The sequence below is a fragment of the Chiloscyllium plagiosum genome, unplaced genomic scaffold, assembly GCF_037043375.1.
Source record: "Chiloscyllium plagiosum isolate Xiang-an unplaced genomic scaffold, Cpla_swu_hap1 HiC_scaffold_1, whole genome shotgun sequence".
Classification (NCBI taxonomy): Eukaryota; Metazoa; Chordata; class Chondrichthyes; order Orectolobiformes; family Hemiscylliidae; genus Chiloscyllium; species Chiloscyllium plagiosum.
The window spans coordinates 4,374,750-4,402,686 of record NW_028270139.1 but is presented as its reverse complement, the minus strand read 5'-3'; the positions used below and the strand labels follow the sequence as shown (position 1 = coordinate 4,402,686).

At 41.9% G+C, this 27,937-nt stretch overlaps 1 protein-coding gene across 3 annotated transcripts in view; it reads right to left on the bottom strand.

Moving 5' to 3' along the window:
• Positions 1–27,937, bottom strand: part of sh3d19 (SH3 domain containing 19) — a 145,939-nt gene that overhangs the window by 55,766 nt on the left and 62,236 nt on the right. For 2 of the 3 annotated variants that reach the window (XM_043699673.2, XM_043699654.2), the window contains exon 3: positions 1,033–1,073. In XM_043699673.2, coding sequence (XP_043555608.2) covers positions 1,033–1,073 — 41 coding nt within the window. Of the gene's footprint in view, positions 1–1,032; positions 1,074–3,098; positions 3,621–27,937 lie in introns of those variants that run through there. The other variant, XM_043699684.2, reaches the window with a different exon arrangement.

Sequence of the window (27,937 nt, the reverse complement as noted above, 5' to 3'; positions counted from 1 at the left end):
AACTGAACCAAACTTCAACATTTGGAGAAGGTGCACCCAAAGAATGGTTATATGAAAATGGAGTCATCATCTTGATACCTTTTAATTACATTGTTAACCAACAGGGATTTGTTTTGGTAATGTCGATGTGGATATTAAATGACAGCGATGGACAAAACAAATTTCAAACCTCAACACTGATACTCTTCATCTTAATAAGTAGTAAATAACACTTCACAAATTCAATGTTTAAACTCAGGAAGATTCTGAGTGAATCTTTGAAGTATTCAATATCCCCGCGCGTATCTGTAATCTGAGCTCTGAAACATTGTTCATCATTGCACAGAGAACAAAAATATAACGGATAAGGAACATAGTTGAATGCATTGAACAGACATAATCACTTGACTGTTCTGAATGAAGTGTTTATTGGGGACGTTGAGCCTGATTAACAGTGTTCGCTTTAGAGAGTGTCGAACAGGAATTGAAAGAACACAACTCTAATGAATGAAATGAGTGAACTGTGCATTATATTTTAGAATTCTAGGATAACAAGATGGACCAAAATTGCTATACCAGATCCCAATTTATACTCTATAGTATTCACCCTCAGGAAATTACAAGAATAAATGAAGTAGCATTTAATAAAACAAACCATGAAGCATTGCTCAAAAAGTTTAAACAATAGATGATTAGTTTAACATAGTGCAAAAATTGAACTCCATGATTATATCAGGTTGGTAGTTTTCCCACACTGTTCATCAACGTTCATAGAACGCTCATATCAAAGTCTTTCCTGTTCTTCAAATCTTGCAGACGCACTGCCTGAGAATGTGCCCGAGAAGTCTAAAAGTGGAAAGGCAGAGTTTGTGAAGCTACATCAAAGTTTGTCAAAAGTATTTGTTCAGCTGTTCAGATGAAAGCCTCTGGACTTGCCTCCTCGACACCAAATGAGCTTTGGTTTTATGGGCTCTCTGATCTTGCCTCAGACACCTCCAGCTGCACCATGCTGTTCAGAAAACTGTAACATATTAAAACATTCTGCTTACTTACTTCTCTTGATAGCTGCCCTTATACTCGATAATGGTCCGTGGCTGTTTAAAAAGAACACAAATCTTCAGTCATTTGGAAATACAACTGTGTTATACTGTTATAAAATAAAGAACTGGGAGTGCTGGAGACCTGGAATAAAAAGGGAAACTGCTGGAGAAACTCAGTAGGTCTGGCAGCATCTATGGGGAAATAAAGAGTTAATGCTTCGAGTCTGGTAACTCTTCTTCAGTTCTGACACCAAATGTTAACACTCTTTTCTGTGCACAGATGGTGCCAGACCTGCTGAGTTTCTCCTGCAATTTCTCTTTTTGCATTATACTGTTACTTTTAAGCAAGCTACTTCTACAAAGTCAGAGTGCGGGGGGAATGCAGAGGAGGGTGTGGGGTAAAACAAAGAGGAAGTGAGTTCACCACTTGAAATAATGTAATTAATTTAAACAAAGCATAACATGCTTTGTGGATCAGTGGATTCTCAAACTATGGACCCCTCTAAGTTATATTCCCGGTCTATGCAAACAGATCTCAGACAAAGCAGGGTGAAACACCCATTTGCTTCAGTGCTTCCTGTGCTAGCTAGTAATCCCTGCTGGACAGTCAGAATTCCAAAGTTGGAGAGCCTTTAGCCTGCTCAGCTATTTAAAAATCTGGGCTTCACCCTATGTTCATCCAAGATCAGGATGCCACCGCAAAAATTCAAGCACAAAGGGGCAAAGTTTCTGCCAAGGCTTCCTGATCATTCTTTGTCACTTTGGTATAAGTGCCAGGAAGTGGTGTCTTCCACCATTTTCTCTGGCTCTCCTCAGTTTTTGGTGAAATTACAGCAGAGACTGGAGGATCCTGGATCCCTGCAAACACCAGACCTGTGTGTGGTAATGCTCATACAATGTACTTGCTTACCATTCTGTGCAAAAATATACTATAAGCAGAAATATATTAATCTAATGCATTTCAATTTTATTCCAGTGGTTATTTTTAAGCAGCATTAACAGTTTTAGTAATGCACAGTCACCATATGCAAAATAAAAGGAAAGCAAGGAGCATTCAAGGACAAACCAGGGTATTTTAAAAAACATCAGTACTTCACACATGGTTTGAATTCTATGCTCAACTGAAAAATTAATTCTGCCCCAAATGAACTCATATTACTTTAACACTTTTTTTAAGTGAAAAATTGTGAACTTCTCCACCAACTCAAAATATTGCAATTGAATGGAATAATATCTTTTCAGCAAAATCACTGGCTTTGCGGTTTATTTTTAGTTTGCATATTAGGAATGCCTTGTTCAGAGCAATGTGTTTTGCTGTTGATTCTTTCATAAATATTTTTCTAATTGCCTTATAAACCTGCTCACTCTTCCCGCCAAAGACCAGATCCCATTTGAATGACTCATCTACATAGCCTGTTTTTCCATCAGTACACCCACTTCTCTTGGCACACGGTTAGTCCTGAACCCTGGAACAGAGTGACATTTGCGAAACAACAAACAGCTGTGAAAGGCTACAAATGTCTGCAGGAACTCAGAACAGGGAGAATGTTGTTTAACCAGTCTTGAAGTCCACCAAACAAGAACAACATTTTTTGGGACAACTACGTGGAATTTCCCGATGGTCTGCTGCGAGTTCTTAAAAACAGGTATTAGTCCTGAAGCAAGAGCATCATTCAAATAGAACGCCCTTTTCTGGACGTCATTTAGCATGAGAGGAAATGAGGCAGTCCAGCAGAGGAGGTCTGGAACTCTCACTCTCTCTCTCTCACACACACACACAAACGCAGTACTTGATATGTTGTACTTGCACATATAAAATATCAAAAGAAAGGGAATTGTTTACTTGTAAAACCTAATGTGAAGTTATGGCATTTACCCTGTGGTACATGGCATTGTCTGTATGAATGTTCAATATTAAGACCATATACGCAGCATGAAATACATCATTTATCATAATTTCTGCAGAATTTCTATTTACACCTGGTGTTGCAGAACAAGATTCACCACATTTAAAAACACATCTTATTCAAGTACCAGCCTAGCCTTTCTCATCTTGCCACTTTATTTAGTTTTACCTACTTGGTCATTTCTATTCCAGTCTCAGCGCTGGCTCTCCTTACCCTTCTCCTTCATACCTTGGCCTTTTCTCTCTCCCGGCCAGGTTTATGATCTCCAGCACCGTTCTGCACGAGTACTCTCAACCTTCAAAGATGCCAGCGCTGTTCCAAAACACACGTTTCTCCCATGTAGCAGAGGGAAATTCTCCCTGCCCCACTGAACGTTTGTTTCTCGTCCTTGCCAAGCTGCAAGAACACACATCCTCCTGCAATGCTCTTGCCCCTCCCTATATCCTGCCTGCTGGATTCATACCACAATATCCTTTTTCAAATTAATTTACACAGCACTAGTGTTTCTTTCTTCCTTTAATCTTCCCTCCAGTTTACATTCTTCAAGCTTCGTGTCACATAATCATCATCCTTCTTCACTTAACTCATCTGTTTTATATTTTCTTCAACCTTGGTGGTGTTTTCCTCCCAGGGCTTTGAACCTTCACTTTCGTTTCCAAGCCCAAGTGTCTCATGGTAACCAATTAACGACTTATTCCTTCACCTCACATGGTTTGGTCTAGATTAAGTACCGCTTTCATTCAGTGAGTGAAAGTAGAGGAACCACATCAAAGCCTTTTTTTTAAAGCACTACACAGTAATAGATCATTCAAATCATACACTATAATCGTGCCCACTATCAGTGGGTTACAAGATCGGGCAAACAGCAAGATACAGTGTAACAGGGCAAACAAGACAACTTATGGAACAACCAATACATTAATGTTTGATTAGATTAGATTAGATTCCCTACAGTATGGAAACAGGCCCTTCGGCCCAACAAATCCACACCGACCCTCCAAAGAGTAACCCACCCTACATTTACCCCTGACTAATTGACCTAGCACTATGGGCAATTTAACATGGCCAATTCACCTGACCTGCACATCTTTGGATTGTGGGAGGAAACCAAAGCACCCAGACGAAACCCACGCAGACACAGGGAGAATGTGCAAACTCCACACAGACAATCGCCTGAGGCAGGAATCGAACCCAGATCCCTGGCACTCCGAGGCATCAGTGTTAACCACTGAGCCGCCCTCGCTGCTAATATGTAAATTTAACAAGTACACAAAGCATCAAAAACTGGGCCTGCCAACCTCCTTTGCATGTATTGAGCTATTGCAGCCTCCGCATGACGTTTAGCCCAAGTTAAAATTGTGTTTTATATTTAATAGCAGAAATCCCACTGCAGTGGACCGAGCAAAGAAAACAATCCAGTTTAGAATTCTCTAAACTCTGGTGAATGTACATATTGGAGAAAGTGCTTCTGCAGATGCTGGAGATCAGAGTCGAAAGTGTGGTGCTGAAAAAGCTGGGGCCCTTCAGTCTCCTGCTCATCGGATGCTGCCTGACCTGCTGTGCTTTTCCAGCACCACGCTCTTGACTCTGAATGTACATATCACCAACATTTCAAAACCAGGCGCCACTGGAGAACAAACTATTTAAATTGCTGTTTGATGTATCAGAACATTTCTCCATGCGGGCCTACTGCATATCATAAATACCTGGCCTCTTTACTACCTGTATGGAGAAAGGTTTCAGCAAAATGATACAATTCCCCAATATAATCACTTTCTCACAAGAACTCTGTCCAATAAAGTCACATCCAGCTAGTTATTTATGCTTTCTTTCTAAGCAAGTAGAGGTTGTTACCTTAAACAGGGCTAGGATTGGATATAACTAGTTGTTAAACAATAATTTTAAACAGCACATTTAATGCAGTTAAAAATCCCAAGGCACTTTACGTGAAGCATTATCAAATGAAATATGACACTGATCCACGTAACAAGGTATTCGGCTGGGTGGTGGAAAGCTTGATGAAAGAGTCACATTTTAAGGAGGGTGCTTAAAGAGCAAAGAGGTGGTGAGGGTGAGAGGCCATGAAAGGCATGGAATTGGTGGAAAGTGAGTGGAGTTTGCGGCAGGCATTGAAAACAATGGCTTCAGTCATCTCAGCATTTTGTTGGAGAAAATCTCTGCTCATTCATCACTGGGTGTTGGACAAACAGTCTGATAGTTTGAGAGAGAGTGCAAGATTGAAGGAGAAGGTGCAGTACAGTGGTTACTGCCAGGTGTTAATGTTGAACTTGAAGGAGCAGCACAAAGACCAAGAGGGAACTGAAGAGGGATCCTTGGTGGCCACAAAGAATATCGCTGCATGAGCAGGAAGAGAAACCTTTACAAGTGATTTACGTCTTGGTAGAAAAAACTGAAGAGAGCGTTCCCAGCAAGGGAACGGCTGAGAGGAGGCATCAAAGACGACTTAACCACAAAGGGAGCTTGAGAAGGATGAGAAAGAATTTTATATAATCATCACCATCACAAAAGATGTCACCTGCAAGCTCTAAAAGACAGGAGAGGTGAAAGTCCAATTAGTACTGGAACCTCATCCATATGCTTTCACTAATTCTAGATTCAACTAATCCACAAAGCTCCCTGCCCAACCTCCTATCTTCCACCTTCCATAACATCATCCAATCATGTCATTTGGGAAAGATGGGCGTAGATTTGTGACGGGTGACAGCGTGTTTGAGGGATTCAGAGAGGAAATGGAGGCAGGGAAATGTTTGGCAGTTTGCGAGAGTGGCTAAAGGAATCATTTTTGAGAGAACGATGTTGGCAGATTTATAGGGGAGGGGACAGTACCTGAGGAGAGGCAACTATTAACAATTTCAGCTAACAGTGGAGGCCAGAGGAGAAGTTGGATGAGGTGGTCAGTTGGAGCTTTATTCTATCATGGGTATGTGCATTACTGACAAGGTCAGGATTCAGAGCCCATCCTTTGCTGTTCTTGAACGGAGTGGTTTGCCCAGCCAGTTCAGAGAACAATTAAGAGAACCACATTTCTGTGGACCTGGAGTCACATGTAGACCAAACCAAATAAGGATGGTAGACTTCCTCTCTTAAAAATGACATTAGTTAATTAGTGTGCTTTTATGATAGGCAATATGGTTTAATGGACTTTATTACTCAGACTAGCTTTCTATTGGAGAATGGTTAATCAGTTGAATTTAAACACCATTAGTTGCCATGGATAACAAAATGCATCAGCAATTCGCTCAAAAATGAGACTGAGGGGTTAGGAGGTGGGACATATGATCAAAATGAGCCAGAAAAGGGTAAAATGGAAAAAAGGAGGAAGATAGGTCCATGACGAGAGGAAGCCTTCAACAACACTTTGCCTGCTGGAACACGGAGGTGGAATGGATGGCGTCAACTTCTGTGACCAGAGGAAGTGACTTAGAGGTTACTTTTCTATGCCAGGATGATCCTGGGATTATAAGCAGCTTTTGCAGCCCAAAGCAAAACCTGTTAGTACTATTTGTGGTCCAGACAGAGCTGGCAAGGGATGGCTAAAGCAGTTGTCTGCTATATCCATTCAACTCTGTACCCTTTGGACTTAGGGGAGTGGAGATAAAGGTTGCACTAGGGTTTTGGCTGCGGTGATGGTGGTGGTGGTGGGGGGGGAGGATTTTTAAGGGGGAATTAGCCATTAAAAATGGGGAGAAGGCTGTCATCTTGAAGACTGATATTTGCAAAAAAGTATTCTGGTGGACAGAGAGTTAGAAGCTTGACAGATGGAATTTTGTTAAATTGGCAGTTAGCCAATTGGAAAGTCTTTTTAAAACCCTAGAACACAGAAGTAGGATTAGAACAGGAAAGGGGATGTGAGTGGAGAGTGATACAAGTAAAGTGAGGAGCAATGGTTTAAAGGTGATTGACAGGTGGGAACAATGAGGACATATGAGACAGCAAGATTTAGGAGGTGGCTGTGAATATATTATAGAGAGGGAGAGAGATTAAAGAAGGAGAGGAGAACAGCGATTCAGATAACAGTTAGCATGAGGGATTCAAATTTAGGTCAATGAAACATCTAGAGGAAGTCTGTCCTCAATAAGATTCATGGTATATACCATTTTTTAAAAAAAAAGGCTCAATTATATTTACATTTTGCTTTCAATTAAGGAATTAATAAATACTCAAACTCGATTTGGAATCATGGGTGCAAACTGAAGTTTGATTGATTCTGAATTGTCAACAAAATCTATGGGTGATCCCAGTATGGAGGAACACTGGTATGAGGAGAGGTTGAGTAGGTTGGGCATGAACTCATTGGAGTTAAGAAGAACAAGGGGAGTCCTTATTGAAACATACATGTGTCTTAGGGGCTCAAAAGACTAAACATTCAGAGTTTACTTTTTCTTGGGAGACAGTCTATGACCAGACAACGTTATCTTAAGCTATTGTTTGTTTGTGAGGACAGACCTGGAAGTTAATTACAGGTTGGTTATTGATTAAAGGATTCTATGAACTGTTCAATATTGACATTATGTTTAACCAGATACATACAAACTAGGAGCAGGAGTAGGCCATTCGGCCCTTCGGGTCTGCTCCACTATTCAATAAGATCATGGCTGATCTTTTCATGGACTCAGCTCCATTATCCTCAGCTCTACAGGATTTCTCGAACTCAGCACCACCTTCCTAAACTACAATCTTCTTCCTGACCTCTCCGCCCCCACCCCACTCTAACCTATCACCCTCACCTTAACCTCCTTCCACCTATCGCATTTCCAACGCTCCTCCCCCAAGTCCCTCCTCCCTACCTTTTATCTTAGCCTGCTGGACAAAATTTCCTCATTCCTGATGAAGGGCTTATGCCCGAAACGTTGATTCTCCTGTTCCTTGGATGCTGCCTGACCTGCTGCGCTTTTCCAGCAACACATTTTCAGCTCTGATCTCCAGCATCTGCAGACCTCACTTTCTCCTCTACAGGATTACAGGCAGGCGAGGAAGGAGCTTAAAAATGGTCTGAGGAGAGCCAGGAGGGGGCACGAGAAAGGCTTGGCAGAAAGGATTAGGGAGAACACAAAGGCATTTTACACTTATGTGAGGAATAAGAGAATGGTAAAAGAAAGAGTAGGGCTGATCAGGGACAGCATAGGGAACTTGTGTGTGGAGTCTGAGGAGGTAGGGGAAGCCCTAAATGAGTTTTTTGCTTCTGTCTTTACGGAAGAGACGAACTTTGTAGTGAATGAAACCTTTGAAGAGCAGGTGTGCATGCTGAAATGGATAGAGATAGAGGAAGCTGATGTGCTGAAAATTTTGTCAAACTTTAAGATTGACAAGTCGCCAGGCCCGGACCAGATTTGTCCTCGGCTGCTTTGGGAAACGAGAAATGTAATTGCTTCGCCACTTGCGAAGATCTTTTCATCCTTACTCTCCACTGGAGTCGTACCTGAGGACTGGAGAGAGGCAAATGTAATTCCTCTCTTCAAGAAAGGAAATAGGGAAATCCCCAGCAATTAAGGACCAGTAAGTCTCACGTCTGTCGTCTGCAAGGTGTTAGAAAGGATTCTGAGGGATAGGATTTATGACCATCTGGAAGAGCATGGCTTGATTAAATGCAGTCAACACGGCTTTGTGAGGGGCAGGTCATGCCTCACAAACCTTATTGAGTTCTTTGAGGATGTGACTAGACATGTTGATGAGGGTCGAGCTGTGGATGTGGTGTATATGGACTTCAGCAAGGCATTTGATAAGGTTCCCCATGGTAGGCTCATTCAGAAGGTCAGGAGGAATGGGATTCAGGGGAACATAGCTGTCTGGATACAGAATTGGCTGGCCAACAGAAGACAGCGAGTGGTAGTAGAAGGAAAATATTCTGCCTGGAAGTCAGTGGTGAGTGGTGTTCCACAGGGCTCTGTCCTTGGGCCTCGACTGTTTGTAATTTTTATTAATGACTTGGATGAGTGGATTGAAGGATGGGTCAGCAAGTTTGCAGATGACACAAAGGTTGGAGGTGTCGTTGACAGTATAGAGGGCTGTTGTAGGCTGCAGTGGGACATTGACAGGATGCAGAGATGGGCTGAGAGGTGGCAGATGGAGTTCAACCTGGATAAATGCGAGGTGATGCATTTTGGATGGTCGAATTTGAAAGCTGAGTACAGGATTAAGGATAGGATTCTTGGCAGTGTGGAGGAACAGAGGGATCTTGGTGTGCAGGTACATAGACCCTTTAAATGGCCACCCAAGTTGACAGGGTTGTTAGGAAAGCATATGGTGTTTTGGCTTTCATTAACAGGGGTATTGAGTTTAAGAGTCGTGAGATCTTGTTGCAGCTCTATAAAACTTTGGTTAGACCGCACTTGGAATACGGTGTCCAGTTCTGGTCGCCCTATTATAAGAAAGATGTGGATGCTTTGGAGAGGGTTCAGAGGAGGTTTACCAGGATGCTGCCTGGACTTGGAGGGCTTATTTTATGAGGAGAGGTTGACTGAGCTCGGACATTTTTCATTGGAGAAAAGGAGGAGAAGAGGGGACCTAATTGAGGTATACAAGATAATGAGAGGCATAGATAGAGTCGATAGCCAGAGACTATTTCCCAGGGCAGAAATAACTAACACGAGGGGTTATAGTTTTAAGCTGGTTGGAGCAAAGTGTAGAGGGGATGTCAGAGGCGGGTTCTTTACACAGAGAGTTGTGAGAGCATGGAATGTGTTGCCAGCAGCAGTTGTGGAGGCAGGGTCATTGGGGTCATTTAAGAGACTCCTGGACATGCATATGGTCACAGAAATTTAAGGGTGCATACATGAGGATCAGTGGTCGGCACAACATCGTGGGCTGAAGGGCCTGTTCTGTGCTGTACTGTTCTATGTTCTATAACCTGCGCTCTCACTGTATAGCTTAATTCTTTTATTGTTGAACAAATATCTATTGGTAAAAACGTTTACTGAAGCAGTGTCAACTACTTCACTGGGCAGGGAATTCCATAGATTCACAACCCTCTGGGTGAAGAAGTTCCTTCTCAGTTCAGTCCGAAATCTGCTCCCTCTAATCTTGAGGCGATGCCCTCTTGTCCTCGTCTCACCCGCCAGTGGAAACATCCTCTCTACTTCTATCGTATCTATCCCCTACATAATTTTATGTTTCTGGAAGATTCCGCCCTCATTCTTCTAAATTCCAAAGAATATAATCCCAGTCTACTCAGTCTCCCTCATAAGCCAACCCCCTCAACTTTGGAATCAATCTCGTGAACCTCCTCTGCACCCCCTCCAGTGCCAGTACATCCTTTTTCAAGTAAGGAGACCAAATCTGCACACAGTACTCCAGGTGTGGCCTCACTAGTACCTTGTACAGCTGCAACATAACCTTTCTGCTTTTAAACTCAATCCCTTTAGCAATAAAGGACAAAATTCCATTTGCCTTCCTAATTACCTGTTGTACCTGCAGACCAACCTTCTATGATTCATGCACAAGGACACCCAGGTCCCTCTGCACAGCAGCATGCTGCAACTTTTTACCAAACAAGTAATAATCCTTTTTACTGTTACTCTGACCAAAATGGATGACTTCACATTTACTAACGTTGTATTCCATCTGCCAGACCGTTGCCCACTCACTCAATGTATTTCTGTTCCTCTGCAAAATTTCACAGCCCTCTGCACACTTTGCTCGGCCACTCATCTTAGTCTCATCTGCAAACTTTGACACCCTTCACGTGGTCCCCAACTCCAAATCATCTGTATAAATTGTGAATAATCGCAGTCCCAACACCATCCCTGAGGCATACCACTGGTTACTGATTGCCAGCCAGAATAGCACTCATTTATCCCCACTCTTTGCTTCCTGTCAGTCAACCAATCCTCTATCCATGCTAATGCTTTACCCCCTAACGTCATGCATCCTTATCATATGCAGGTGTCTCTTGTGCGGCACCTCACCAAAGGCGTTTTGTAAATCCAGGTACACCACATCCACTGGGTCCCCACTATCCACCTTGCTCATAATGTGTTCATAGAATTCCAAAAGATTTGTCAAGCATGGCCTGCCCTTCATGAATCCGTTTTGCATCTGCCCAATGGTACAATTTCGATCGAGAGGTCTTGCTGCTTCTTCCTTGATAATAGACTCAAGCATCTTCCCCACTTCAGAGGTTCAGCCATCCAGTCTATAATTTCCCATCTTTATCTACCTCCCTTTTTAAGCACGGATAGCAGATTGTTGGCCATTAATGAAGTCAATATCTGGGAGATGGTCCCAGCAAATCAGAGAGGGAACATGATGATAGAACAGAGGGAGAGGCCAGCGCTGGAACTGGTGTTTGGGACTGCGATTCTGAGAGGCGTGGGTTTGGCTGTTGATGCTACAGCATGAAGATTTGAAAGCTCCCTGCCAAACCTCCCATTATTGACTATTGAATGTTCAAAAAATAGAAGCTAAGTTACAAGTGTTATTGAAAACACCTCAGAGTGAAAAGGTGGCACTGATCGACATCTCCAGAAAATCAATCAAGAAACAATCATCTATGCCTGTGGAATCGTGCACCATGAAAACCGCTCAATAAATTGGGCTAGTTTTGTTTATTCTTAAATTATCTCTTAACTGTGTTGTCTGTCATTTGTGGGAATGGTACTGAAACCAAAAGGTTATTGGATTTAAGTGACAGACATTGATTAGGTTATTTTGATGTTTAATTTTGCTCTGCAAAAAGTTCCTGTATTGTTAATAAATTGCAATCTGTTTTGTTTAAGCTACAAGCCTGGTGTCTATAATCAATTATTCATAAAGCCTGGGCTTAGTTATTCAAAGAAGTCTGGTTACAAACCATTCAGGTCATTTTGAAGGGTTTTGAAGGTGTTAAGTCTGTATACGAATACAAACCTGGGTAGGCTGATTGGATCAGTTGTCTGTGTCCAAGTTGTAACATGTACAACATATATTCAATGTTTAATAGTTTAAGATACAGACCAACAAACTGTAATATTTTACAATCCTTGCAGAAACACCTTCAATCTCCAGCCTATTAGCACATAAAACACATGCTTTTTTTTAGACTTGGTTAAATAAGTGCCATTTTTAAAACCAAACCTTTGTAACAATTTCTCTCCCCCATCACAACCTTCTGTTGAATAATGTCCACATTTCTGTAAATATTGAACCGGTTTACAACTTTAAATATTATTTCATAACTTATTGTATATGATGTGCAATAACTTGTAATACCTGCAATAAATTAGTTTCGCTTTTCAATATTATAGTGTTTGAAACAATCTTGGGTCACTTCACATTTATCCAGCAAGTTTGCACTCAGCTAAATCCCTGGCTGAGTGTAATAGCTCAACGAGTTTAAATTTGTGTTGCTGTGAACAGAAATCTGGATAAGTTGTTCAACACAAGAAATAGTTTCACCTCCTATTTACTGAAACCTGTATTCACACAAACACATGTAATTGATTGGTCCATTCAGTTTGCCAACAGTGTGCAAAACAACCTGGAAAACTCAGATGACCAAAACTGCACAATGAGGAAGGGTCATGGATCCAAAATGTTAACGGTTTTCTCTCCACCGATGCTGCCAGATCTGCTGAGTCTCTCAAGCAATTTTGTTTGTGTTTGTTTCAGGAAAATTTAAACATTGAACATTGGTTTTCAAGATGCTGACAACAAAAAAAAACAAACCCCTGAAAACAGAAACCTTCCATGCAGTTAGATGACAGCAGAGTGATGAACCGGCTAGCCTGAATTTAAGCTTCAAATATCCTCAAAAAATGCCTGCAGCAGATGTGCAAAAGATTGCAATACAAATTGTATGTTTTAAAATATGTTTTTATCTAATGTCAGTGCAGGTCTAGGGACCTAGTTCTAATATTAATGGAATGAATATCTATCTGCTTCCATTCTGTCGATAGAAGAGTTCCTTGCTTCGGAGCAGGGGCAACATAAGCAAAATAGTGAAAGTTACAATGAGATTTTCAATTGAACATGCTGGCATGTAAAGACAGACTCCTACCAACTGTCCAAAGGCAATTGATACATAATAGCTGTACAAGCAAGTTGGAATATTCATAATTACGTTAGTCAGCAAGAGAGACAAATGCAACTTGATTTTGGCATTCACTGTAAAGTTGCAATTTTGCCAGGTCTTGAAAAATAGTTTCGGAATTTTATCTTATCAGCAAGGAAATTACAACAAACCAGACCTGTCACTCCACCCTTATGAGCAAAAGCAACCTCATATCACAGCACATAAATCAATATACTGTCAGAACATATCCATGAGGGCCTTTGTGGCATTTCTATGGACTGTGACCCATCCCACTTTAGCACTGCATGGTTCACCTCCACCCAAATACCACACTTCCCAACAATCGGAGATAAACTGGTCTTTCCAGGTACTGGCATATCGAGGGCCACTCCCTGACGATGAACACTATTATTCTGTAAAACAACAAAAAGTTAACTTCTGATGCACTTCACCACATTGGCCACTTGTGAAAAAGATGATAGTAGAAACATTTAGGGATCCATTTGCTACAGCATAAATTTAGTGGCACAAACATATCCATTTCTCCCCTCATTTATTTTTCCACATTTTTAACTCTTCAGTCACACTGCAGGCTAAATTCAGCAACAGGGATGAACTACATTAGTGTATAAAACGGCAGCTTATGGCATTAACAACACCCATGAATTACCACTCTCGAGGAGTTAGTTCTGTGGTTCTAATACCAGGGAGAGTTTGTGCAGACTAATATAGATGCTGATAGCAAGACACTCCAAGATGTAGGTCTCTGCTCCCCGTCCTGTACAGAACTGTCCTCAGAACAGTTTGTGAGGAAGGGCCCCTAAACCCGAAAGGTTAACTCTGATTTCTCTCCACAGATGCTGCCAGACCTGTTGAGCTTTTCTAGCAATTTCTGTTTTTATTCCTGATTTACAGCATCCACAGTACTTCCGGTTTTTTAAAATTCTGTCATGTTCAGATTCCTTCATGACCTAATCCCACCCTTTATCAGCATAACCTTTCAACAATGCTACAAATCCATCAAAAGCTCTACAAACCTCCAATCCTTATTCTCTCCATTCCACCACTGGCATCCATGCCTTCGGCTATCTAAACTTTAGGTTCTGTAAATTCCTCCTTCACTTCACCACCTCTCTCTCTCCCCCCCCTTTTTAAACCCACCTCTTTCCCAAGCTTAGAATCGCTGTTAAGATAATTCCATTTGTCTTAATGTAAATCTTTCTCTGATTGTACAAAGCAATGGGAGTTCTCACTAAAGCACCACATAAAATATATGTTACTTTGATGTTTTTTTAAATGATGTAAATCAAGGATCTTTTCTGAATGAACTCTAATGTCATGTGGGTGTAGCTTTTCACTCAGCAGAATTTTAGATTGGACATCTCAATTCCAAAGAAAGTATCGTCATAGCAATCTAGCATTGTTGATACACGATTATTTTAAATCACTAAGATACAAACAAGTTGTGAAATACTTTGTGGGTTGTAGTTTGTTCTATTACCTGAAATGATACATTTAAGTATTTACGGTTGCAGACTAGAAGGGTTAAATCCTACAGTTCATTCAAGAAAACAGTGGGCATTAAATCGATCTTCCACATTAACTCAAAAAGAGTGACAGCAAATTGCTGTTGAGCTTTTTCTGTCACATTATTTTTCCTTTACATCTTCGTGCTAAACTGACAACCAGTTTACCATCATGTTTCATCCAAACTGCTGTGGATCACATTGGCTCCAAGCATACCTTTCATTTCTTACGAAAATAAATCAGTCTGCTTTCCTGGCCTCTATTTTTCATCATGTTAAATACTTTCTTGGTGTGGTTTTTGTCCTATTTTACTCAGTGTTTTTCACTCTCAGTTCAAAGAAACAATTTCACAGTATCATTAACCACGAAGTCAAAGATACCAACACAAATGTAAATGGCAAACAGCCCTGAACGTTCTGTTAATCCATTTCTCCACGTTACAAGATCATGAGGAAGCATGGTGGCTCAGTGGTTAGCACTGCTGCCTCACAGCACTGGGGACCCAGGTTTGATTCCGGCCTTGGGCGACCGTCTGTGTGGAGTTTGCACATTTTCCCGCAGTTTGTGTGGGTTTCCTCTGGGTGCTCTGGTTTCCTCCCACACAGTCCAAACATGTGCAGGTTAGATGAATTGGCCATGAGAAATTCCCCATAGTGTTCAGGGATGTGGAGGCCAGTTGTATTAGTCAGGGAGAATGTAGAGTAATAGTACTAGGGGAATGCATCTGGGTGGGATACTCTTCAGAGGGTCGTGTGGACTTGTTGGGCCGAAGGGCCTGTTTCCACACTGTAGGGATTCTTTATTCTCAGGTATGATACAAGTTAGAGAGGTCAAGAAGTGACAGTTATAAAGTGTATGTGCATGCATGTCTGTGCATGCATGTACGTATGTGTGCGCACGTATTAACCCAACCAGACAGGAGGAATGAGACAGGTTAGCCTTCAAAATGGAACCCTGCTGGTTACCACTCAACTTCTCATTGCAGTTTTGTGACTGAAACACAGAATGTAAGCAAGTGGGAAACTCAAATTCACACAAATTACATCAATGGGATCACAATCAGAATTCAACTCAGTCCTAAATACATAAGTCATCTTGGCTTTCCCACAAGTTAAAGTCACGCAGCAGGTTTGAATTACCAAGTGAATCAATTTCTTCATTTGTGGGGTCCTGTTGAACAGGAATCCTTCTCAAAGTCTCTCCAGCTAACTCCCAGCCCCACCAGCCTAGGACTCCCACCGTCCTTCCTGTGGAAGCTTCCCTACTTGAACTCCCCTTTGCTGATGGGCAGGAGCTCCCAGCAGCCAGTAATTTTACCCCTGCTTGACCACCCTCTGTTACTTTCCTCACAGTTTGGCCATGGTGCTCACCAGTGACAAGCAGAAGAGGAAGCAGAATTAAAAAACTGCTGCGTGAGTCAATGATTGCTTGTGTATTCACTTATCTCTCACTTGCAAGATTCAGTGGAAGCTAAAAAATATCAACCCATAGACAAACAGACAGGAGACAGGCATACACACAACCTATTGCTCAAGTGTAGAACCTCTGAGAACAGTGAATATAAGTCAAATAATTACAACGAGGTCTCTACTCTGTAAAGCTTATCTACTCTGAGTCATTAAAATAACTGCACAATATTGGTCCACATGTTCTAGTTCAATGGAAAAGGGGCATTTTAATTTACAATAATTGAATTAATGAGCACTAGAATACCTATCCCTACTATTGCTGCTTCTGCTTTGAAATCATGTGGCGTCCAGTCCTTTCACAACAATTTATAGAAAATTCTCTGTTGACGTGATGGAAGGAAAGGGAAAAGAGGAATTAAGTGTTTCTGAAAACATCAGCGATGCTCAAATATTTGGCCTGTTTCTCTAATTCTACCAAGGAACATTCAAAGGGCTGATGTCACACCAATGTAAATTATTTATTGTACTCTGAAAGCTGTAAAATGACTCATAAGTAGGTGTAGAATTATGATCAAGGATAAATAAACCATTTATAAACTTTTATTTGTGGAGAAAGATGGACAAAGGGCCTGGGTCCCAGATACAGGAGGAGTTTACTAATAATTAATAGAAAATTACATAGAGTCATAGAGATGTACAGCACGGAAACAGACCCTTCAGTCCAACCCGTCCACGCCGACCAGATATCCCAACCCAATCTAGTCCCACTTGTCAGCACTTGGCCCATATCCCTCTAAACCCTTCCTATTCATATATCCATCCAAATGCCTCTTAAATGTTGCAATTGTACCAGCCTCCACCACTTCCTCTGGCAGCTCATTCCATACACGTACCACCCTCTGCGTGAAAAAGTTGCTCCTTGGGTCTCTTTTATATCTTTCCCCTCACTCTAAACCTATGCCCGCTAGTTCTGGACTCACCGACCCCAGGGAAAAGACTTTGTCTATTTATCTTATCCATGCCCCTCAATTTTGTAAACCTCGAGAAGGTCACCCCTCAGCCTCTGACACTCCAGGGAAAACAGCCCCAGCCTGTTCAGCCTCTTCCTGTAGCTCAAATCCTCCAACCCTGGCAACTTCCTTGTAAATCTTTTCTGAACCCTTTCAAGTTTCACAACATCTTTCCGATAGGAAAGAGACCAGAATTGCACGCAATATTCCAACCGTGGCCTAACCAATGTCCTGTACAGCCGCAACATGACCTCCCAACTCCTGTACTCAATACTCTGACCAATAAAGGAAAGCATACCAAACGCCGCCTTCACCATCCTATCTACCTGCAACTCCACTTTCAAGGAGCTATGAACCTGCACTCCAAGGTCTCTTTGTTCAGCAACACTCCCTAGGAGCTTACCATTAAATGTATAAGTCCTGCTAATGAAGCCAAATAGTCAGCCACCTGCCATTTGAATATAAATAGTCTTTGCCCAAGGAAAGGAACCCAAGTACAAAATAAAAACATACATCAGAGCGTGTTAAAACCTGAATTGCCTATTATAATTATATAGATGTGAAATACGTTCAGGCAGGTTCGAACCATGAAAAATTAATGGATTGGGTGCTAGGCTATAGAACATATTCACTTTCGTTAAAACCGCCAAATATCAATGTTCATTAGAAACAGCAAGGTTCAGAGTACAGCATTTCCATGCTGTCTGTACAATGTCCAACTTACCTAATATGAAAAGCATGTGACACAGCTGCTTCAGTATAGGGTGGGGACGTTTTAGAAAGGAACCAACCGCTGACAATGGAAATACGTGTCTACTTTGTTTAAAAGAAAAATTACCTAGTCATCCTGACTGCTCTAAACATGCCTTGAAACGATTTGTGTTCCCAACATGTTTAAACAGAAATATGGTGCTGGTGTACTGAAAATGGGGGCAGCTGCTTTTCCTTTCTCCTTACCAATTTCCCCCCATTTCTCCAGAAGGCACCAACTGGTTTTCAGGCTATGGTTCAGGAAGCAGCAGGCACCACCAGCATCTTCCTCATGTGACCATTATTAATGCATGCTCCCTGCCATACTGTCAGCAAACTAACTGCCCTTGGGGAGGATTGCATCATTGTGTTCTGTCCCACACAAATAGTAGAAGTCACCATATTACGGTCAGTTGCAGACATCCAATTGCCTACGAAAATTAAAGATACAGACAGTGGTGGAAATCCTTAGTAGCGCAGTGTAAAACTGTACGCTAGCACGGTGGCACAGTGGTTAGCACTGCTGCCTCACAGCGCCAGAGACCCGGGTTCAGTTCCCGCCTCAGGCGACTGACTGTGTGGAGTTTGCACGTTCTCCCCGTGTCTGCGTGGGTTTCCTCCGGGTGCTCCGGTTTCCTCCCACATCACAAAGATGTGCAGGTAGGGTGAATTGGCCATACTAAATTGCCCGTAGTGCTAGGTAAGGGGTAAATGTAGGGGTATGGGTGGGTTTCGCTTCGGCGGGTCGGTGTGGACTTGTTGGGCCGAAGGGCCTGTTTCCACACTGTAATCTAATCTAATCTAATCTAAAAAAAAAAGCTCTGCCAGTATATTGTAAATAATATTAAACCATTTCATTCACTGTCACCAATCCTTTGTGCTTGTATTAGTTGAGATATCAATACCTAAGGTAGAAGATGGGTTCTGTGTTAGTTAAACTGTAAAAGTTCTTTGCACGTTACTTAGCAATCAACTATATTACATAAAGTGACTGAGACACATATCAAGCCCAAATTAGGATCAAGTACACTTCACTTGGTTAGCTACACACTGTAATGTTAAGAACAATCACTGAAGTACCTGACTCCTTCCTTGTGATCACATGCAAAACGCATAAGCCACACACACACACACAAGTGTGGTTAGCTCTTCCCAGAATAGGTCATTTATATCCTGAGGAGTGCATCTTCTCCTGCAATGTCCATTATACTTTTCAGGTATTGCCTTTTGCAACAAGCCAGGCAGCCTCTGGGAAGGGAGGAGGTTGATGCCGTTTCATTTGGAAATGTCAGAGATGAACAGCTGACAGGAGAGTGGAAACAGGTAAAACGGTGTGGAGGGAGGATTAAAAAGAAATGGTCTGTGGTAGGATGGAGTCCAGGAGATGACTATATGACAAAAATTATGGTTGTGCAAGACAAAAGAAAGAAATCAACTGAACAAAATATGTAATGGAGACCCAATGGATATCACAAAAGAAATGCTATTTTCAGAACACTGGAAGAGGATAGAATATTTGTTTGGTGGTGGGATCATTTGAGGTGAAAGACGTGGATGATCCATTAAAATATGCATACAGCAAGACAAGAGAAATTTCTGCACCTCAGGGTCCTTGATCCTGAGCAAGGCCAGCCCTCAGCCACTTAAATGGCTGACTGGTGGGCTTTCCCCAAAGGAGGCAAAATCAGGCTTTTGCAGTCTGAACAGCTGGAGGATGCAACCTTGTTGCTTATGTTAAATTTTGGACACACTGTGCAAACAGTACACATTTCCAATTCTCACCAGGATGGAGTGAGGATCACCTAACGAATAAACGGAAGTAAACTGGACCCAAGATGTTGTCCCGAGTAACTTGCAGGGATGAACTGGATTACAACGTTGTCTTCCTCTGCATAAACCCATGTACAATGCCTCTGATCCCCAATCTTTCAACTGTACTTGGGTATCCTAGTCAGACTCCTGAATGCTGTCTTGATGTCAAGGTCAGTGACTGTCATCACCTCTTTTATCTATGTTTGAACAAGGCAATTTTGAGCACTTAAACCATGGTTACTAATCCAGACTGAGCATTTTGACTAAATGCCTCTTGAAATAACACTCACGTCACTTTGCTGACAATTGAGTGGTAGCTGACAGGAATAGTAATCTGTCAGATGAAGTTTGCTTTGCTGTTCATGCAAATTAAAATTCCAGACAATTTTTCACATTGTGAGATGGATGCAAATGTTGTTCCTTTACTGGAACATGTTTGAGGTATGGCTAATTTTGAAGCTTCCAGTACTTTAGGAGTATACTCTTTCAATACTCTAAATAGTTGTGTTTGGGAAACTTAGCTTTTGCCACGTTCAGTCTACTCAACTGTTTCGCGATCTCACATGAAGTGAATCAACTGGCCGGTGATCGGCATCTGAGATGATGGACACCACAGGATGAGGTCAAGGGAGGTCATTCACTCCACTTTCTGGATGAAGGTAGTGTTTGGTCTTGTCTTCTCCACCAGGCTGTGCCATTATTAAAGTTGTTGATATTCATGGAATTCCCTCCTCCCATTAATTGCTTACATTCCCACGACCATTTGTGGCTGAAAGTGGTCAGATTGCAAGATTTTGCCTGATAACAGATTTTGTGGCACATCACAATGTCAGTAATATACTACTCTTTGTCCAGCATGTACTTCAGCAGCTTCATCAGTCTGTCATCTCATTCTCAGGTACACTCAGCTCTTCATGATGTGGTATTCTACACTTCTCATTGAATCAAAGTCTGGGAGTGAGCAATATGAAGGGTGGTGAGCTTTCAGATTCTGGCTGAATACCATTCATGTTTTTGAAATCCAGTTTTATCTCCAGGATATGTTTGAAATCGGTTTCTTTTAGTGGGATAGGACAACATAACATGGCCACATCTGAAGCACTGTGTACAATACTAGTTGTCATACTTACAGAAAGATGCTAATACACTGGAAGCAATTCAGAGGTTTACTAGACTAATACCTGGAATGAACAGATTGTCTTATGAGGAAAGATTAAACATGCTAGGCCTGTATTGTCTAGAGTTTAGAAAACTCAGAAGTGACATATAAAGATCCTAAGGGGACTTGACCAGGTAATATGTTAAAACAATGTTTCCTCTTGTGAGAGAATCTAGGACTAGAGGGTCAGAGTTTAAAAATAACGGGACACCATTTAAAGCAGAGACGAGGAAACATCTTTAATCTTTGGAATACCGTTCCTCAAAAAGGCAGTAGATGCAGAATCTTCAAATACTTTTAAGGCACAGTAGATAGATTCTCAATTACCAAGGGCATGAAAGATTACCAGGGAGTTGCAGGAATGTAGAGTTGAATTTAAAATCAGATGGGCCATGATCTTATTGAATGGTATGGTAGTCCTGAATGACGAAGTGGCCTATTCCTTGCTTGTACTTTTCTATGACCGCGTTCTCTGTTATGGAGACAGGAGCGGATTCTCAAGGTTTGTGCAGTGCTAGCTTCTACATAGACTCAGAGGTATACAGCACAGAAACAGACCCTTTGGTCCAACTCATCCGTGCTGGCCCAGGTATCCTAACCCAATCTAGTCCCATTTGCCAGCACTTGGCCCATATCCCTCTAAACCCTTCCTATTCATATACCCATCCAGATGCCTTTTAAATGTTGTAATTGTACCAGCCTCCACCACTTCCACTGACAGCTCATTCCGTACACGCACAATCCTCTGCATGAAAATGTTGCCTCTTAGGCTCCTTTCCCATCTTACCCTAAATCTATGCCCTCTAGTTCTGGACTCACCCACCTTGTCTATTTACCCATCCCTGCCCCTCAGGATAGGTCACCCCTCAGCCTCTGCAAGTCAGAGAAAGCGGTCCCAGCCTATTTAGCCTCTCTCTATAGCTCGAATCCTCCAACCCTGGCAACTTGCTTGTAAATCTTTTCTGAACCCTCTCAAGTTTCACAACATCCTTCCTATAGGAGGGAGACTAGAATTGCACAAAATATTGCAAAAGTGGCCTAATCAATGTCCTGTACAACCACAACATGACCTCCCAACTCCTGTACTGAATGCAATGACCAATAAAGGCCAGTATACCAACATCTTCTTCACTATCCTATCTACTTGCGACTCCACTTTCAAGGAGCTATGAACTAAGGTCTCTTTGTTCAGCAATGCTCCCTAGGACCTTACCATTAAGTGTATAAGTCCTGCCCTGATTTGCCTTTCCAAAATATGTTACGTGATAGACAAGTGCATGTGTGCCATGTAGATTGATGACAACGCAGTCAAATAGCTGATTCTATTGCACTGGTCTCCTACTGCCTGTTGTAAGCCAGTCTGACAACTGTATCATCAAAATTGGACAACTTCACACAAACCACAATGCAACCTGCATACTGGCTAAACCAGTCAATTTATTTGAACCCAAACATTCCTGGCAGCATTTGCACTGTTGCAAATCAATGATGCAAATAGAAGTTCACCGTTTCCAACCACAAACTTTGTTCACCACCAATGGCACAGTCTTTAATAGGGATTTTAAAACAGGCATTGACTCAGGCATCAGAACACAAAGTAACCAAACTGAGCAATGACTAACTGCTGAGTAAACGTCTCCTCCTTTTCCATTTTGGCTATCTTTTGGAAAAGCCACATAACTCGGAATATTTGGTTCCAAACCTTGAACACTCTACAATCCATTTTGATTTTGACTGTTAGACCAAACTGATTAAATTCTTCCAGTGCTATTAACTATTCTATCATATAACAAATATTTCAAACACTAAAATCTAAGGTCTTGGTTATAACATTTTTCTGCTTTTCCCTTCACTAATACCCAATTAGTTAAGCTTTCTGTTCTTTTCAGACACTTTATTTTGATTTTTACCTCAACCACTTTGCACCACAGCTTCAACATTTTGTTTCCTGTTTTCTGAATCCTGCAAGTTCCTCTGCATCGATTTAAGGCTGCCTTTATTGTCCTCATTTTCAGTTAATCAGGAGAATGCTCCCTGTCAGACTAACACTAAAAGGTGCAATATGAATTAGATGGGGACATGGGTTAGACAAGGTAAGTCCAATATATGTGTTAGAACAGCTTTCTTCTGCCCTGAATTCCTACTGTTATGACATTGGTAGAAATTGATAACCTATTTTTGTATGTAGAAATTTATGTATCAAATAAATTTAATAAAAATATTTAGTAAAAGAATTAAGCTCCTAAAACAATTAAGCCATATTGTTCACTGTTTACAACAAAGGATTACAGCACAAACATCAAAAAACGTGAATATGAATAACTACTCACTATTTTATCAGGTTGCTTAAAGATATTAAAAGCAGAATGAATACAGTCAACATCGTCTAAACTGAACTGCCAACTCAAATTTTCTTCTAAATCTATCTGACCTAGACCCACAAAAAGACTTAATTCAAACGATCATCAAACATCAAAAGATTAACCACTTGTGCCAAGATTTAATATTCCTTGCATTAAGTGTGGAGGGAATGGGCATCTTCAGAGGTGACTGACACCCTGCCCCACCAACACGATATCTTGCCGGATCCAGCTCCAAGATGCTGATCGGAGAGCTTCTTGATGAATCAACAACTTTGAAACTCAATAAAAGCAAATTACTGCGGATGCTGGAATCTGAAACCAAAAGAGAAAATGCTGGAAAATCTCAGCAGGTCTGGCAGCATCTGTAAGGAGAGAAAAGAGCTGACATTTCGAGTCTAACTGACGGGTCAGCTCTTTTCTCTCCTTACAGATGCTGCCAGACCTGCTGAGATTTTCCAGCATTTTCTCTTTTGGACTTTGAAACTCAAGTCCTGCTTTGCTTGCAGCTTCTGGACCCTGACATCATCACTGAAGGCCCAGGTCTTTGAGTCTCATGTTGAGAGAGTTGTGAGACCTGGGTCAGGAGGCTTGCCAGAGGCTGGGCCAAGTGTAGGTCCCAAAAGCTGTAGGAACTGGTTATTCAGCCCGCCAAGTCTCTCGCACCTTCAATGGGATAATGGCTGATGTGCTAATCTTCAATACCACTTTCCTGCCTTTTCCCCATAACTCTTGGTTCCCTTACTGATTAAAAACCTCCCTATGTCTCTCGTCCACAAATATCCAATAGGCAGATTGCCCTGTGTCCCATTCGGGAAATCAGGTATTTTTCTGCCTACTCGGAACGAGGTAGTCAGATCAATGATGAGTTGAGGTCCTCAAGCTGCTGCCAATTGATCATTTATGGGCTTCAATTGGTGTGATGGCTTCTTTCCCACTCCTTAACTGCTGTGGTGGTGAGAAGGCAGCTGGTGTCTCTCCAAGGCCAACTCATTGACTATTTGCCCTTCTCACACCTTTTTTGTCACCTCCAGGTGATGGCCTGTTGTGCCTAGGCTTAGTCTAAGTCCTCTTGAAAACCATGTACAATGGTTGCAATTCCTTGGGTCTTCCACTTTAATTCCAGCAAGTATTGCTCTTCAAATCTTCTCCAACTGTCCCACGGATAGAGACCTCCCTGGCTTCACTCGCTTCTTAAACATAGCCACCTGGATCAGGATTTTCCTGGTTCTGTTGTTCTTTAGCTCCAGAACCTTGCCTCTAGAAACTAGCTTTCTCTCTCGCTGTCACCAAGACTCTTTCAGTCAAGGGTTTTAAGCCCTTTTAGCCAGTACACAGATTTTTCAACTGAATTCTGCCTGGGAAAGTTATTCTCTGCAGCCAACTTGTTCCAAACTCAACTGCTTAAAAATCGAACCTTGCACAGGAATCTACTTTGCTCATAATTAACTCCTTGTTCAACCTTTGCTTTACTATTGTTGATCTCCAGGCAGCTTGGTCACATGATCAGTTACTGGAAGCCTTTCCTCCCCACTCACCCCACCCAAAAATCTTCCCCAGAAAACTTGTTCCTAAAGGCACCATCACCCTTCTCATAAAATATAGATTGTTTCCCCCAAAAACACAGATCCCTGAAAGTTGCCACCCAGGTTGATAGTGATGTTAAGAAGGCACACAGTGTGTTCGGTTTCATTGATGGAGGGATTGAGTTCCGGAGCTGTGATGTCATGCTGCAACTGTACAAAACGCTACCGCGGCCGCACTTGGAATACTGTGTACAGGCTAACCTGGAAAAGTCTGTACCCTGGTTAATACAAAAGATTAATTTATTTGGCATGTTCTTGGGCTATAAAATTAATTTTACAAACTCGGAAGCCATGCCCATGGGGGATTGGCGGGAATGCCTGACCTGGAGGATGGAACACAACTTCCTTTTTGGTGGACGCAAAAAGTAATTACCTTTACTTGGGTATTCCTATTACTCCTGCTTTCCACCAGCTGTACAGAGCTAACTGTGTGCTGCTGTTTGAAAGGATAAAACAAGATCTTCAGCGTTGGAAGGGGTTATCAATATCATGGTTGGGCCGAATAGTCCTGATTAAAATGAATGTTCTTCCTCGGCTATGATACCCCACAAGAATGTTCCTATTGTTGTTGCCAGGACAAGAGCAGCAGAGGCTCAATAGTGGGCTTGGATCCTTCATTTGGTGTCATAGGCAGTCTCTTATTAAATTCACCAAGTTGCAACTCCCACAGGGCATGGGGAGGTAGATCTCCCAGACTTTAAACAATACCAAGTAAGCGCCTAATTGTCCAATGTGAACAACTGGGTGTGGAAGGATCAGAGGTCGATATAGCTTGACATCGAGGGCTCTCAGGCAAGGTGCACCCTCCTTAATTTGCTGTTTGTGATTAGGATGAAATCTGTTACTGAGCATTGTAGAAGCCAGATTATTATAAACACGATCAGAGCATGGAGGATGATGCAACAGGACGAGGACAACCTGCATAAGACCTGACCATTCACCCCCTTCGTTGGAGCCCCAGGATTCAGACCAGGACCAATGGATTCTGGCTTTAAAGCATGGGAGGTCAAGGGCATCTCCTATCTGGGAGACCTATTTGAGGGAGAGGTCCTGATGTCATTTGACCAGCTGAGTCACAAATATGGGCTACCTCGTAGGGACCTCTTTCGTTATTTTCAGATTAGGGATGATATACAGAGATGGACCACGCTTTTAGCTCAGCCCTACACCCTGACATGGAGAGAAGTGTGCTTCGGAGTGCGGGCAATCTCTCGGTCAGTACTCTATATCATTTACAGAGAGGGGGCACCTTGGAAGGTATGGAAAGATTCTACGGAGCCTGGTGTCGGGAACTAAGGGCAGAAATTTCGTCTGAAGCATGGGAGGACATATGGGTGGACGTGAAAAAGATCTCGATATGCAATAAAGCACAGGCTATACAATTGAAGATTCTCCACAGAGTCCATGTGGCCCCGGAGCGATTAGCAAAATTCAAGAAAGGAATATCTCCGGAGTGCCCCAAATGTAAAATAAGCACCGGCACTCTTATGCATTGTCTGTGGGCATGCCATAAGATCCGTAGGTACTGGGGTGTCATAGTGAGTGAATGAGGTGAAGGAGATCCTGGAAACTGAGGTTAAGGCGGATCTGGTATCCCTTCGTTTGGGACGGCCGAATCTGCCTTCACTCGATGAGCAGTGGAAGAGATTATTCAACATTCTCACGTATTGTGCAAGGAAGAACATTTTAATGAGCTGGACCTCCGATAACCCCCCAGGTCTCATGGGATGGTGTGGATTAGTGATGGAGCACGTTCCTCTAATTTTCTTCCAAATGTGGTGCACCGGAAAATGGAACTATTCTATAAGATGTGGCAGCCCTTTTTAAGTTACATAGACACGGACCTGTCAGCCATATTGACCAGGGCCTGTATATAGCCGTGAAGGCCAGATTTGGCGGTTCGTGGGCCTGGAGTGGGGGTGGGGGGAGGAAGGAAGCTTGAACAAATACGGGTATAATAACTGATGCTCCCATGGATGGGAGCCTGGGTGTGGGGGTGTCGGGAAGTGTAATTTAATTTAAGTTGATTTTCTCTAATTTGACCTAATCTAAATTAAGTTAGGTTAGTCTAGTATAATTTAAGCTGATTTAAACTAATTTGCTAAGTTCAATTATTTATTGAATTGTAAAGTGGAAAGATTGTTCCATATCTTTGCAATAGTTTTGGTTTGTTTTGTAGAGTAGTAAGTAGTTTATTGTTTATGTTTTTGTAACATCAGACTGTTAAACACCTTTTATAATTTTGTAAAAAGTAAAAACCTTTTTCAATAAAAAATTAGGATACAATAGGGTCGGAAAATTCAAATAAAGGTGGTTATCTTCTTTCGCTTTCTCACTTCCAGGGAATTTTATCCTCGAGAACAGTTCTCCAGCTGGTGGGGTTAGTGGGAGGGTAAACAAGGGGACTCTGATGCTTTATCCCAGATGTCCACAGTGTTTAGGATGGCTCAGGCCCTGAAAAGGAATGCAGTTTTGTATTACCCCCCTCAACTCGTTATGTTAGGGAGAGAACAAATGTGAATTACTCCTCAAATTTCTAATCTTTCCATCTATTTATACAAGTACAAGAGACACACAACAAAATGACTAATTTTATTTTGTTATAAACGTAGAGCAATTATGTGGTTCAGATACACATAATTTCCATCAGCAAAAAAAAAAATTCTCATTTCAAGTGAAATGTCTTTATTTTTGGCTTTGTGCTTCATGAATCATTGTTTGCATGTTTGAAACTTCTGTTACACACAGAAAAACCGACCTGAGTATTAATTCAAGACTTATCTGTTGGCCACTTTCCAAGAACTAGTGACACTTGACTTTCTGCATAAAGCTTTCTATTGTGTATTTTAAATGCAAATAGTGAACACACTTTTGAGAAAGGAAACAGAGCGCAAAGTACAAAACTCTCAAACGGCTTAGTATATCAATATGTTAGATGGAAATGTGTTGCTGGAAAAGCGCAGCAGGTCAGGCAGCATCTAGGGAACAGGAGAATCGACGTTTCGGGCATTAGCCTTTCTTCAGGCTGAAGAAGGGCTAATGCCCGAAACGTCGATTCTCCTGTTCCCTAGATGCTGCCTGACCTGCTGCGCTTTTCCAGCAACACATTTCCATCTCTGATCTCCAGCATCTGCAGACCTCACTTTCTCCTCAAATATATCAATATGTTAGGTAATGGCGCACACAGTTGTATGGGTCAGTAAGGTCTACATTCAACCTTTGGTCAATTTGGAAAATGATGCAATCACACTAACACTTCAAAGTTGGTGCAACATTGATGGCAACAGAAGGATGTGAGATTGAAGAGACTTTGTTGGACTGTCAATTATATGCTTTCAATGTGCTGTTAAGCTTTATTTTCACTGTTGTCACAACTGAACATAATGCAA